General features: G+C 39.5%; 1 protein-coding gene across 6 annotated transcripts in view; it reads right to left on the bottom strand.

Moving 5' to 3' along the window:
• Positions 1–17240, bottom strand: part of DPYD (dihydropyrimidine dehydrogenase) — an 850395-nt gene that overhangs the window by 23513 nt on the left and 809642 nt on the right. For 4 of the 6 annotated variants that reach the window (XM_069967717.1, XM_069967718.1, XM_069967720.1 and 1 more), the window contains one exon: positions 8167–8310. In XM_069967717.1, the coding sequence (XP_069823818.1) occupies positions 8167–8310 (144 nt within the window). Of the gene's footprint in view, positions 1–8166; positions 8311–17240 lie in introns of those variants that run through there. The other 2 variants (XR_011362703.1, XR_011362702.1) reach the window with 2 other exon arrangements.

Below are 17240 nucleotides of genomic sequence, written 5' to 3'. Positions count from 1 at the left end.
CAGCTATAGTCCTATATATAGAGAGCACACAGCTATAGTCCTATATATAGAGAGCACACAGCTATAGTCCTATATATAGAGAGAGCACACAGCTATAGTCCTATATATAGAGAGAGAGCACACAGCTATAGTCCTATATATAGAGAGAGCACACAGCTATAGTCCTATATATATAGAGAGAGAGCACACAGCTATAGTCCTATATATAGAGAGCACACAGCTATAGTCCTATATATATAGAGCACACAGCTATAGTCCTATATATAGAGAGCACACAGCTATAGTCCTATATAGAGAGAGCACACAGCTATAGTCCTATATATATAGAGAGAGCACACAGCTATAGTCCTATATATAGAGAGAGAGCACACAGCTATAGTCCTATATATATAGAGAGCACACAGCAATAGTCCTATATATATAGAGAGAGAGCACACAGCTATAGTCCTATGGAGAGCACACAGCTATAGTCCTATATATAGAGAGAGCACACAGCTATAGTCCTATAGAGAGCACACAGCTATAGTCCTATATAGAGAGAGCACACAGCTATAGTCCTATAGAGAGCACACAGCTATAGTCCTATATATATAGAGCACACAGCTATAGTCCTATATAGAGAGAGCACACAGCTATAGTCCTATATTTACAGAGAGAGCACACAGCTATAGTCCTATATATAGAGAGAGCACACAGCTATAGTCCTATATACATATAGAGAGCACACAGCTATAATCCTATACAGAGAGAGAGAGAGCAGACAGCTATAGTCCTATATATAGAGAGATAGCACACAGCTATAGTCCTATATATATAGAGAGAGCACAGCTATAGTCCTATATATATAGAGAGAGAGCACACAGCTATAGACCTATATATAGAGAGCACACAGCTATAGTCCTATATATAGAGAGAGAGCACACAGCTATAGTCCTATACAGAGAGAGCACACAGCTATAGTCCTATATATAGAGAGCACACAGCTATAGTCCTATATATAGAGAGCTAGTACAAAGCTATAGTCCTATATATATAGAGAGAGCACAGCTATAGTCCTATATATATATAGAGAGAGCACACAGCTATAGACCTATATATAGAGAGCACACAGCTATAGTCCTATATATAGAGAGAGAGCACACAGCTATAGTCCTATATAGAGAGAGCACACAGCTATAGTCCTATACAGAGAGAGCACACAGATATAGTCCTATATATATAGAGAGCACACAGCTATAGACCTATATATAGAGAGCACACAGCTATAGTCCTATACAGAGAGAGCACACAGCTATAGTCCTATATATATAGAGAGCACACAGCTATAGTCCTATACAGAGAGAGCACACAGCTATAGACCTATATATATATAGAGAGAGAGCACACAGCTATAGACCTATATATATATAGAGAGAGCACACAGCTATAGTCCTATACAGAGAGAGCACAGCTATAGTCCTATATATATAGAGAGAGCACACAGCTATAGACCTATATATATAGAGAGAGAGCACACAGCTATAGACCTATATATATAGAGAGCACACAGCTATAGTCCTATATATAGAGAACACACAGCTATAGTCCTATATATATATAGAGAGCACACAGCTATAGTCCTATATATAGAGAGAACACAGCTATAGTCCTATATATAGAGAGCACACAGCTATATTCCTATATATAGAGAGCACACAGCTATAGTCCTATATATAGAGAGCACACAGCTATAGTCCTATATATAGAGAGCACACAGCTATATTCCTATATATAGAGAGCACACAGCTATAGTCCTATATATAGAGAGCACACAGCTATAGTCCTATATATAGAGAGCACACAGCTATAGTCCTATATATAGAGAGCACACAGCTATATTCCTATATATAGAGAGCACACAGCTATAGTCCTATATATAGAGAGCACACAGCTATATTCCTATATATAGAGAGCACACAGCTGTAGTCCTATATATGGAGTCTGGAGAGCACACAGCTATAGTCCTATACAGAGAGAGCACACAGCTATAGTCCTATATATATAGAGAGAGAGCACACAGCTATAGTCCTATATATACAGAGAGAGCACACAGCTATAGTCCTATATATATATAGAGAGAGCACACAGCTATAGTCCTATATATAGAGAGAGAGCACACAGCTATAGTCCTATATATATAGAGAGAGAGCACACAGCTATAGTCCTATATATATAGAGAGAGAGCACACAGCTATAGTCCTATATATAGAGAGAACACACAGCTATAGTCCTATATATAGAGAGAGAGCACACAGCTATAGTCCTATATATAGAGAGAGCACACAGCTATAGTCCTATATACAGAGAGAGCACACAGCTATAGTCCTATATATAGAGAGCACACAGCTATAGTCCTATATATATAGAGAGAGATAGCACACAGCTATAGTCCTATACAGAGAGAGCACAGCTATAGTCCTATATAGAGAGCACACAGCTATAGTCCTATATATAGAGAGAGAGCACACAGCTATAGTCCTATATATAGAGAGAGAGCACACAGCTATAGTCCTATACATATAGAGAGAACACAGCTATAGTCCTATATATAGAGAGCACACAGCTATATTCCTATATATAGAGAGCACACAGCTATAGTCCTATATATAGAGAGCACACAGCTATAGTCCTATATATAGAGAGCACACAGCTATAGTCCTATATATAGAGAGCACACAGCTATATTCCTATATATAGAGAGCACACAGCTGTAGTCCTATATATGGAGTCTGGAGAGCACACAGCTATAGTCCTATACAGAGAGAGCACACAGCTATAGTCCTATATATATAGAGAGAGAGCACACAGCTATAGTCCTATATATACAGAGAGAGCACACAGCTATAGTCCTATATATATATAGAGAGAGCACACAGCTATAGTCCTATATATAGAGAGAGAGCACACAGCTATAGTCCTATATATATAGAGAGAGAGCACACAGCTATAGTCCTATATATAGAGAGAGAGCACACAGCTATAGTCCTATATATATAGAGAGAGAGCACACAGCTATAGTCCTATATATATAGAGAGAGAGCACACAGCTATAGTCCTATATATAGAGAGAGAGCACACAGCTATAGTCCTATATATATAGAGAGAGAGCACACAGCTATAGTCCTATATATAGAGAGAACACACAGCTATAGTCCTATATATAGAGAGAGAGCACACAGCTATAGTCCTATATATAGAGAGAGCACACAGCTATAGTCCTATATACAGAGAGAGCACACAGCTATAGTCCTATATATAGAGAGCACACAGCTATAGTCCTATATATATAGAGAGAGATAGCACACAGCTATAGTCCTATACAGAGAGAGCACAGCTATAGTCCTATATAGAGAGCACACAGCTATAGTCCTATATATAGAGAGAGAGCAAACAGCTATAGTCCTATATATAGAGAGAGAGCACACAGCTATAGTCCTATACATATAGAGAGAACACAGCTATAGTCCTATATATAGAGAGCACACAGCTATAGTCCTATATATAGAGAGCACACAGCTATAGTCCTATATATAGAGAGAGAGCACACAGCTATAGTCCTATATATAGAGAGCACACAGCTATAGTCCTATACATATAGAGAGAACACAGCTATAGTCCTATATATAGAGAGCACACAGCTATAGTCCTATATATAGAGAGAGAGCACACAGCTATAGTCCTATATATATAGAGAGAGAGCACACAGCTATAGTCCTATATATAGAGAGCACACAGCTATAGTCCTATACAGAGAGCACACAGCTATAGTCCTATATATATAGAGAGAGAGCACACAGCTATAGTCCTATATATAGAGAGCACACAGCTATAGTCCTATATATATAGAGAGCACAGCTATAGTCCTATACATAGAGAGAGAGCGTCAGTCCATATAGTCCTCTATCGGGCTGGATATACTATAAGCTGCCGCTCCTCTCTCTTTATTCTCTCTATCAGACAGTCAGAGTCAGTGAAGTTTTGTGCTTATTCTGTGTGAGAGAAGTAACACAATGTTATTTACCAATCAGAAGGAAGGAAGAAAGCGCAATTATACCTCCACCCAACAGCTGCCGCTCTCTATATACCAGCTACAGTCACACATCACTAGCTGCAATGGAAGCGGGGGGCCCCCATATACGCTTTTATTAATATGTGTCACAGCCATCCAGGAGACATATATATATACATAGCTTATATATACATCACATACATAGCGTATACATCACATACATAGCGTATACATCACATATGCATAAAAGATTCCCATCCCCCAGTCCTTAATCGGGTGTATTGCCCCCTAACATTAATGACAGCTTGAAGTCTTGTGGTAGTTGTGGATGAGGCTCCTTATCTTCTCAGATGGATCCTGTATATTCCTGGTCTGTCCTGCATGACCTGTGCTGGAGATCTCCCCAAAGCGGCTCAATGAAACTGAGGTCAGGAGACTGAGGTGACCGTTCCAGAACCTTCACTTTGGTCTGATATCCCAGGAAATGATAACACCAGTAACACCGACCAACAAAACTATCAGGAGCTCTGTACAATCCACAGTCAGGAGACCAACAAAACTATCAGGGACTCTGTACAATCCACAGTCACACCGACCAACAAAAATATCAGGAGCTCTGTACAATCCACAGTCACACCGACCAACAAAAATATCAGGAGCTCTGTACAATCCACAGTCAGGAGACCAACAAAAATATCAGCCATAACTGCCAGGAATATTGTTCAGGATACAAAGAAAAACCCACAAACAACATCAGCTAAAATCCAGGACCCTCTAGAAACTAGCGGTGCGGCTGCTTCAGGATGTACAATAAGGAGACACCTGAAGAAGAGTGGGCGGCATGGTGGAGTCTCCAGAAGTATCTCCAACCTAGAATACACCAAACAGCACAGAGACACAGGGGCCGCCAAACAGCACAGAGACACAGGCCGCCAAACAGCACAGAGACACAGGCCGCCAAACAGCCCAGAGACACAGGCCGCCAAACAGCACAGAGACACAGGCCGCCAAACAGCACAGAGACACAGGCCGCCAAACAGCACAGAGACACAGGCCGCCAAACAGCACAGAGACACAGGCCGCCAAACAGCACAGAGACACAGGCCGCCAAACAGCACAGAGACACAGGGGCCGCCAAACAGCACAGAGACAAAGGCCGCCAAACAGCACAGAGACACAGGCCGCCAAACAGCACAGAGACACAGGCCGCCAAACAGCACAGAGACACAGGCCACCAAACAGCCCAGAGACACAGACCGCCAAACAGCCCAGAGACACAGGCCGCCAAAAAGCACAGAGAAACAGGCCGCCAAACAGCACAGAGACACAGGCCACAAAACAGCACAGAGACACAGGCCGCCAAACAGCACAGAGACACAGGCCGCCAAACAGCACAGAGACACAGGACGCCAAACAGCACAGAGACACAGGCCACAAAACAGCCCAGAGACACAGGCCACAAAACAGCACAGAGACACAGGCCGTCAAACAGCACAGAGACACAGGCTGCCAAACAGCCCAGAGACAAAGGCCGCCAAACAGCAGAGAGACACAGGCCGCCAAACAGCACAGAGACACAGGCCGCCAAACAGCACAGAGACACAGGGGCCGCCAAACAGCACAGAGACACAGGCCGCCAAACAGCACAGAGACACAGGCCGCCAAACAGCACAGAGAAACAGGCCGCCAAACAGCAGAGAGACACAGGCCGCCAAACAGCACAGAGACACAGGCCGCCAAACAGCACAGAGACACAGGCCGCCAAACAGCCCAGAGACACAGGCCGCCAAACAGCACAGAGACACAGGACGCCAAACAGCACAGAGACACAGGCCGCCAAACAGCAGAGAGACACCCGCCGCCAAACAGCACAGAGACACAGGCCGCCAAACAGCACAGAGACACAGGCCGCCAAACAGCACAGATACACAGGCCGCCAAACAGCACAGAGACACAGGCCGCCAAACAGCACAGAGACACAGGCCGCCAAATAGCACAGAGACACAGGCCGCCAAATAGCACAGAGACACAGGCCGCCAAACAGCCCAGAGACACAGGCCGCCAAACAGCAGAGAGACACAGGCCGCCAAACAGCACAGAGACACAGGCCGCCAAATAGCACAGAGACACAGGCCGCCAAACAGCACAGAGACACAGGCCGCCAAACAGCCCAGAGACACAGGCCGCCAAACAGCACAGAGACACAGGCCGCCAAACAGCCCAGAGACACAGGCCGCCAAACAGCACAGAGACACAGGCCGCCAAACAGCACAGAGACACAGGACGCCAAACAGCCCAGAGACACAGGCCGCCAAATAGCACAGAGACACAGGCCGCCAAACAGCACAGAGACACAGGCCGCCAAACAGCACAGAGACACAGGCCGCCAAACAGCCCAGAGACACAGGCCGCCAAACAGCACAGAGACACAGGCCGCCAAACAGCACAGAGACACAGGCCGTCAAAAAGCCCAGAGACACAGGGGCCGCCAAACAGCACAGAGATACAGGCCGCCAAACAGCACAGAGACACAGGCCGCCAAACAGCACAGAGACACAGGCCGCCAAACAGCCCAGAGACACAGGCCGCCAAACAGCCCAGAGACACAGGCCGCCAAACAGCACAGAGACACAGGCCGCCAAACAGCACAGAGACACAGGCCGCCAAACAGCACAGAGACACAGGCCGCCAATCAGCCCAGAGACACAGGGGCCGCCAAACAGCACAGAGACACAGGCCGCCAAACAGCCCAGAGACACAGGCCGCCAAACAGCACAGAGACACAGGCCGCCAAACAGCACAGAGACACAGGCCGCCAAACAGCACAGAGACACAGGCCGCCAAACAGCACAGAAACATAGGCCTCAAATCTTCTGGAACACGGTCATTTGGAGGGATGAGACCAAAATCCAACTTTTTGGCGTCAACCATAAACCTTACATTTGGAGAGATGTCAGCACGGCCTATGATGGAAGGAGCACCGATCCTACTGTGAAGCCCGGGGGGGGGGATTGCTGATGTTCTGGGGATGTGCGAGCTACAAAGACTCAGGAAACTTAGTCAGAGATTAAGGAAAGATGAATGCAGCCGGTTATCAGCAAATACTGGAGGCCAGTGTGCACTTGTCAGCCCGGAAGATGCGAATGGGACGTACTGGGACGTTCCATCATGACAATGATCCAAAACACAAAGCCAAGTTTACCTGTCATCGGCTACAGCATAACAAAGTGAAGGTTCTGGAGCGGCCATCTCAGTCTCCTGACCTCAGTATCATTGAGCACACAGATCATGCAGGACAGCCCAGGAATATACAGGAACCAGGAAGAATGGGCGGCTTTACCATCTGAGAACATAAGGAGCCTCATCCATAACTACCACAAAAGGCTTCAAGCTGTCATTGATGTTAGTGGGGGCCATACACCAGATAAAGAACTGGGGGATGGGAACTTCTTATCAGGGACATTGGGATGTTTTTGGTTGTCACTATGATCTAAAAATCGAAAACCCAGTAGTGTGACAACAAATGGCACCACCCAATCACTAATCATGGGGGGGACCCGACCACTAACCATGAGGGGGATCCGACCACTAACCATGAGGGGGACCCGACCACTAACCATGAGGGGGACCCGACCACTAACCATGAGGGGGACCCGACCACCAACTATGGGGGGAACCGACCACTAACCATGAGGGGGACCCGACCACCAACTATGGGGGGAACCGACCACTAACCATGAGGGGGATCCGACCACTAACCATGAGGGGGACCAGACTACTAACCATGGGGAGGGGGGGGGGGATTGCGGTATTATTCATATTCTCTGAAAAAAGGACAAGAAAGCAAAAATTCTTCCGGGGTTTGTAAACTAGGAGCACAACTGTATATATCACATATAGAATGTATATCTATAACATGGAGAAAAAAAAAAAATATATATATATTACAGAAGGTATACATCACATACAGATATATCTGTAACATGGAAAAAAAATATATCTATCTATCTATCTATATCATACAGATGGTATTCATCACATCAAGAAGTGACATGTCCCTCCCCCCGGATCCTGGCCGTACTCTCAGACATTTTTTTAGCTTCTCTTTTTATTTTTACCTTTACGGCCGGTACCGGCTTCTTCGGTAGGAAATGTTTCTTCTCTGGTGTTGGAGCGTTCCCGTTCTCAGACAGCGAGCGGATCTTACTCTCAGCGATGATCGTCTTCCGTTGTTCTAGAAATGGTCCAAAGCTCGGCAGCTTCTGAAAGACACAAGGAGAAGCGGATGTGTTATATATATATATATATATATATATATATATACAACCTATAGGAGGTGCTGTAACAAGGGGCAGGAGAAACTACAACTCCCAGCATGCACCTCCTCATGGTCCCCACACTGTCACACAGGGCGGCCGAGGGCTGATGGTAGTGCTGGGAATTGTAACCACAGGGGCTAAAACATGTACAGTGGTTTGCAATAAATTAGAATATCAACAAAAATGTAATTTTTTTTTCAGTAATTCAATTCAAAGAGTGACCACATATATTCTATACATTACATACAGAGGGACCTGATATATTCTATATACATTACATACAGAGTGACCTGATATATTCTATATACATTACATACAAAGGGACCTGATATATTCTATACATTACATACAGAGTGACCTGATATATTCTATACATTACATACAGAGGGACCTGATATATTCTATACATTACATACAGAGTGACCTGATATATTCTATACATTACATACAGAGGGACCTGATATATTCTATACATTACATACAGAGGGACCTGATATATTCTATAGACATTACATACAGAGTGACCTGATATATTCTATACATTACATACAGAGGGACCTGATATATTCTATATACATTACATACAGAGGGACCTGATATATTCTATATACATTACATACAGAGTGACCACATATATTCTATACATTACATACAGAGGGACCTGATATATTCTATACATTACATACAGAGGGACCTGATATATTCTATACATTACATACAGAGGGACCTGATATATTCTATACATTACATACAGAGTGACCTGATATATTCTATATACATTACATACAGAGTGACCTGATATATTCTATACATTACATACAGAGCGACCTGATATATTCTATACATTACATACAGAGTGACCTGATATATTCTATACATTACATACAGAGCGACCTGATATATTCTATACATTACATACAGAGTGACCTGATATATTCTATATACATTACATACAGAGTGACCTGATATATTCTATACATTACATACAGAGTGACCTGATATATTCTATATACATTACATACAGAGTGACCTGATATATTCTATACATTACATACAGAGCGACCTGATATATTCTATACATTACATACAGAGGGACCTGATATATTCTATATACATTACATACAGAGGGACCTGATATATTCTATATACATTACATACAGAGTGACCTGATATATTCTATACATTACATACAGAGGGACCTGATATATTCTATACATTACATACAGAGGGACCTGATATATTCTATACATTACATACAGAGTGACCTGATATATTCTATACATTACATACAGAGTGACCTGATATATTCTATATACATTACATACAGAGTGACCTGATATATTCTATATACATTACATACAGAGTGACCTGATATATTCTATACATTACATACAGAGTGACCTGATATATTCTATACATTACATACAGAGTGACCTGATATATTCTATAGACATTACATACAGAGTGACCTGATATATTCTATATACATTACATACAGAGGGATCTGATATATTCTATATACATTACATACAGAGGGATCTGATATATTCTATATACATTACATACAGAGTGACCTGATATATTCTATATACATTACATACAGAGTGACCTGATATATTCTATACATTACATACAGAGGGACCTGATATATTCTATATACATTACATACAGAGGGATCTGTAATTAAATTAAAGTGTTAAATAAGGGTTTGGGGTTTGTCCCCACAAAGGACATTACTGAATTTGACTTTCAGGTTGACTTTTACAAATTTTGCAGACAACTACGGTTGAAAATCCATTTTTTTGATGTAAAGAGGTCTGAGAAAGGTCACACTTCTCCCTTAGATATAATACCTAATGCCCTATACCAAAAAAGTTCCTTTGATCCTGTTGTACAGAATGATTCTTTAAACATGTTTGAACGCATGGTATTGCAGGATGCCCATGCTTTATGGGATCATGCGACTGCCAAACAAGTCAATCTGACTAAAGATGAAATGGAAGCTTTGAATGGTTTGCAGAATGACACCTCCATAGTCATTAAGAGGGCCGACAAGGGAGGTGCGATTGTTGTGCAGAATCGCACCTCCTACGTCGCTGAAGCCCTACGCCAACTAGCAGATGTTAAAACATACCGTAAACTACCGGGAGATCCTACAACGCGGTTTAAAGCTGAAGTAGATTCCTTCATAAATGAAGGAGTGGTAGGTGGTGTCATTCAGCAAAAAACAGCAGATGCTTTATACGTAGAGACCCCCCGTGTCCCCATTCTGTATCTCCTACCTAAGATACACAAGGACTGCAGCAGCCCACCCGGACGGCCTATTGTTTCAGGCTCCGGGTCGCTGCTGCAGTCCCTGTCAGTATATGTTGATTCCTTTTTACAGGATATTGTGAAGAAATTAGACAGATGTCTCGTTGATACGTGCCATTTCCTCAATGTGATGGAACAAATAAACACTAAAGAAGTTACTTATCTCTGCACACTTGATGTGCAGAGTTTATATACTAACATCCCACTAGATGAGGGCATGGCATGTATCAGAGAACAACTAAATAAAGATATCAAGCTGAGTAATAATATGATAAATTTCCTTATGGGATTGTTAGAACTTGTCCTGAGCAAGAATTACTTTAGATTTGATGACGACTTTTTTCTGCAGACCCATGGTGTTTCAATGGGGTCATCGGTAGCCCCAAGTTTAGCCAACATCTTTATGCATGCCTTTGAGGAGACGTTCGTCGTCCCGACCATGCCCACGTCGTCCACGTGGGTGAGATACGTGGATGACGTGTGCCTGCTCTGGACGTCGGACGAATCTTCCTTATTGGCATTCGTGGAGACTTTAAATAAATGTCACGAGTCCATAAAATTTACATTGGAATATAATCCTGTTAAAATCCATTTTTTGGATGTAGAGATCATAAAACAGGATACAGAGTTTGAAACAACGATGTTTTCTAAACCAACCGATCGTAATAATATGTTACATCGAGAAAGCCAACATGCCCCCCATGTCTTTAAAAGTTTACCCAAATCACAGTTCATTAGAGCAAGACGTATAGCTAGTACAGAGAATGAGTATAAGAAAAATGCAGAGAAAATTAAGGAGAAATTTGAAGAAAGGGGTTATAATAAGAATGAGATTGAAAGAACAGAAAAAGAAGTAAGAAAGTTACAGAGAAATGATTTAAGGAAAAAACATACGAGAACAGATAAAAAAGAAAAATTGGTATTTTGTACTACTTATGACCGACATGCTGATATCATCAGAAAATGTGTTTTGAAACATTGGGATCTACTAAAAAGTGATCCGAAGTATAATAATATCTTTAGAGAGAATCCGATTTTCTGCTATAGAAAAAATAAGTCACTGTGTAACAAATTAATTAGAGGTGATATAGCAAAAAAGAAAATCTCTAAACAGACATTTCTAGCTAGCAGACGTAAAGGCACATTTAGCTGCCTATCTTGCCAACACTGTAGTGCCATTATAAAAGGGGAGTACATTAGCCACCCTAGAAAAGGCACCAAATATCCAGTGAAAGGTTTTTTTACCTGTAATGATAAAAATGTGGTGTATCTCCTTAAATGTCCCTGTGGACTAGGGTATGTCGGACAGACGAGCCGCCCGATAAAAATTCGCCTCAACGAACATAAAACAGCTATACGTAAGTTTGACACTAAACAAGAGAGTAGAAAGGATGAAGAGCAGAGACCGTTCGGGGAGACAACAGTTGCGAGACACTTCTCCGAAAATCGACATAACATCTGCGATTTACGATGGCAAATTGTGGAGCAGGTTGAGCTTTGTGCAGACAGAGAGGAGAACCGCAAGCGGTTACTCCGTTGTGAGACATATTGGATTTCCAAATTAGAAACATTGAGCCCTAACGGACTCAATGAAGTATGCAGCTTTAGTGCATTTTTGTAAATATAGAGCACGTATAGTTATTACCTTTAGTCCCACCCAATTTTCATGCGTATTATAATGAATTTGTAGCATTGCGTTATATTACATGTCATATTACTCACCAGCGATATCTACAGGGTTAAATGTTGATTCATTATAATCCCGCCCTCTCCCTTACGTCCTCGCGCATGAGGAAGGAGGAGTCTGTATCCTCCGAAACGTCCGCGAGGAGGACGTACTTGGGCGTCCGAGTCTGAGAGTAACATCAGCTGTGAGCATGTAAACTTTTTGCTGCATTAACTTTAAAGAGAAGAAAATAAAAAAGATTCAAGTCATATCGACTCTGTGAGTATATTGCTCCTTATAATTGGAGCACAGTGGGTTTCGTAACCCGAAGTTGGCGGCTATATGGTGAGCAAATCACTCTTTTCCTTCACTACTATTGTATATATTGGATGTTTTGTCCGGACTGGTGGAGCTCGGAAGTGTGGAGGGTGCTCATAAGCATTATAGTGTGCGTTATCTCTTGTTACATAGCTTGATTTCCACCCTGTTTTTGAAAAAAACGCACTGGAATTATCGTTCAATGTGAACTATGTCATCTGATATATTCTATACATTACATACAGAGTGACCACATATATTCTATATACATTACATACAGAGGGATCTGATATATTCTATACATTACATACAGAGTGACCTGATATATTCTATATACATTACATACAGAGTGACCTGATATATTCTATACATTACATACAGAGTGACCTGATATATTCTATATACATTACATACAGAGGGACCTGATATATTCTATACATTACATACAGAGTGACCTGATATATTCTATATACATTACATACAGAGTGACCTGATATATTCTATACATTACATACAGAGGGACCTGATATATTCTATATACATTACATACAGAGTGACCTGATATATTCTATACATTACATACAGAGTGACCTGATATATTCTATATACATTACATACAGAGGGATCTGATATATTCTATACATTACATACAGAGGGACCTGATATATTCTATACATTACATACAGAGTGACCTGATATATTCTATATACATTACATACAGAGTGACCTGATATATTCTATACATTACATACAGAGTGACCTGATATATTCTATATACATTACATACAGAGTGACCTGATATATTCTATACATTACATACAGAGTGACCTGATATATTCTATATACATTACATACAGAGTGACCTGATATATTCTATATACATTACATACAGAGTGACCTGATATATTCTATACATTACATACAGAGTGACCTGATATATTCTATATACATTACATACAGAGGGACCTGATATATTCTATATACATTACATACAGAGTGACCTGATATATTCTATACATTACATACAGAGGGACCTGATATATTCTATATACATTACATACAGAGGGATCTGATATATTCTATACATTACATACAGAGGGACCTGATATATTCTATATACATTACATACAGAGGGATCTGATATATTCTATATACATTACATACAGAGGGATCTGATATATTCTATATACATTACATACAGAGTGACCTGATATATTCTATACATTACATACAGAGGGACCTGATATATTCTATACATTACATACAGAGTGACCTGATATATTCTATATACATTACATACAGAGGGATCTGATATATTCTATATACATTACATACAGAGGGATCTGATATATTCTATATACATTACATACAGAGTGACCTGATATATTCTATACATTACATACAGAGGGACCTGATATATTCTATATACATTACATACAGAGGGATCTGATATATTCTATACATTACATACAGAGGGACCTGATATATTCTATATACATTACATACAGAGGGATCTGATATATTCTATATACATTACATACAGAGTGACCTGATATATTCTATACATTACATACAGAGGGACCTGATATATTCTATATACATTACATACAGAGGGATCTGATATATTCTATACATTACATACAGAGGGACCTGATATATTCTATATACATTACATACAGAGGGATCTGATATATTCTATACATTACATACAGAGTGACCTGATATATTCTATACATTATATACAGAGTGACCTGATATATTCTATATACATTACATACAGAGTGACCTGATATATTCTATACATTACATACAGAGTGACCTGATATATTCTATACATTACATACAGAGGGACCTGATATATTCTATACATTACATACAGAGTGACCTGATATATTCTATATACATTACATACAGAGTGACCTGATATATTCTATACATTACATACAGAGGGACCTGATATATTCTATACATTACATACAGAGGGACCTGATATATTCTATAGACATTACATACAGAGTGACCTGATATATTCTATATACATTACATACAGAGTGACCTGATATATTCTATACATTACATACAGAGTGACCACATATATTCTATACATTACATACAGAGGGACCTGATATATTCTATACATTACATACAGAGGGACCTGATATATTCTATACATTACATACAGAGTGACCTGATATATTCTATACATTACATACAGAGGGACCTGATATATTCTATATACATTACATACAGAGGGATCTGATATATTCTATATACATTACATACAGAGGGATCTGATATATTCTATATACATTACATACAGAGGGATCTGATATATTCTATACATTACATACAGAGGGACCTGATATATTCTATATACATTACATACAGAGGGACCTGATATATTCTATATACATTACATACAGAGGGATCTGATATATTCTATACATTACATACAGAGTGACCTGATATATTCTATACATTATATACAGAGTGACCTGATATATTCTATATACATTACATACAGAGTGACCTGATATATTCTATACATTACATACAGAGGGACCTGATATATTCTATACATTACATACAGAGTGACCTGATATATTCTATACATTACATACAGAGGGACCTGATATATTCTATATACATTACATACAGAGTGACCTGATATATTCTATACATTACATACAGAGGGACCTGATATATTCTATACATTACATATAGAGTGACCTGATATATTCTATATACATTACATACAGAGTGACCTGATATATTCTATACATTACATACAGAGTGACCTGATATATTCTATACATTACATACAGAGTGACCTGATATATTCTATACATTACATACAGAGTGACCTGATATATTCTATATACATTACATACAGAGTGACCTGATATATTCTATATACATTACATACAGAGGGACCTGATATATTCTATAGACATTACATACAGAGGGACCTGATATATTCTATAGACATTACATACAGAGTGACCTGATATATTCTATACATTACATACACAGTGACCTGATATATTCTATATACATTACATACAGAGTGACCTGATATATTCTATACATTACATACAGAGGGACCTGATATATTCTATACATTACATACAGAGTGACCTGATATATTCTATAGACATTACATACAGAGTGACCTGATATATTCTATACATTACATACAGAGTGACCTGATATATTCTATACATTACATACAGAGGGACCTGATATATTCTATACATTACATACAGAGTGACCTGATATATTCTATATACATTACATACAGAGTGACCTGATATATTCTATACATTACATACAGAGGGACCTGATATATTCTATACATTACATACAGAGGGACCTGATATATTCTATAGACATTACATACAGAGTGACCTGATATATTCTATATACATTACATACAGAGTGACCTGATATATTCTATACATTACATACAGAGTGACCACATATATTCTATACATTACATACAGAGGGACCTGATATATTCTATACATTACATACAGAGGGACCTGATATATTCTATACATTACATACAGAGTGACCTGATATATTCTATACATTACATACAGAGGGACCTGATATATTCTATATACATTACATACAGAGGGATCTGATATATTCTATATACATTACATACAGAGGGATCTGATATATTCTATATACATTACATACAGAGGGATCTGATATATTCTATACATTACATACAGAGGGACCTGATATATTCTATATACATTACATACAGAGGGACCTGATATATTCTATATACATTACATACAGAGGGATCTGATATATTCTATACATTACATACAGAGTGACCTGATATATTCTATACATTATATACAGAGTGACCTGATATATTCTATATACATTACATACAGAGTGACCTGATATATTCTATACATTACATACAGAGGGACCTGATATATTCTATACATTACATACAGAGTGACCTGATATATTCTATACATTACATACAGAGGGACCTGATATATTCTATATACATTACATACAGAGTGACCTGATATATTCTATACATTACATACAGAGGGACCTGATATATTCTATACATTACATATAGAGTGACCTGATATATTCTATATACATTACATACAGAGTGACCTGATATATTCTATACATTACATACAGAGTGACCTGATATATTCTATACATTACATACAGAGTGACCTGATATATTCTATACATTACATACAGAGTGACCTGATATATTCTATATACATTACATACAGAGTGACCTGATATATTCTATATACATTACATACAGAGGGACCTGATATATTCTATAGACATTACATACAGAGGGACCTGATATATTCTATAGACATTACATACAGAGTGACCTGATATATTCTATACATTACATACACAGTGACCTGATATATTCTATATACATTACATACAGAGTGACCTGATATATTCTATACATTACATACAGAGGGACCTGATATATTCTATATACATTACATACAGAGTGACCTGATATATTCTATACATTACATACAGAGTGACCTGATATATTCTATAT

Source organism: Dendropsophus ebraccatus, chromosome 4, assembly GCF_027789765.1.
Source record: "Dendropsophus ebraccatus isolate aDenEbr1 chromosome 4, aDenEbr1.pat, whole genome shotgun sequence".
Classification (NCBI taxonomy): Eukaryota; Metazoa; Chordata; class Amphibia; order Anura; family Hylidae; genus Dendropsophus; species Dendropsophus ebraccatus.
This window is presented reverse-complemented; position numbering and strand designations above follow the sequence as displayed.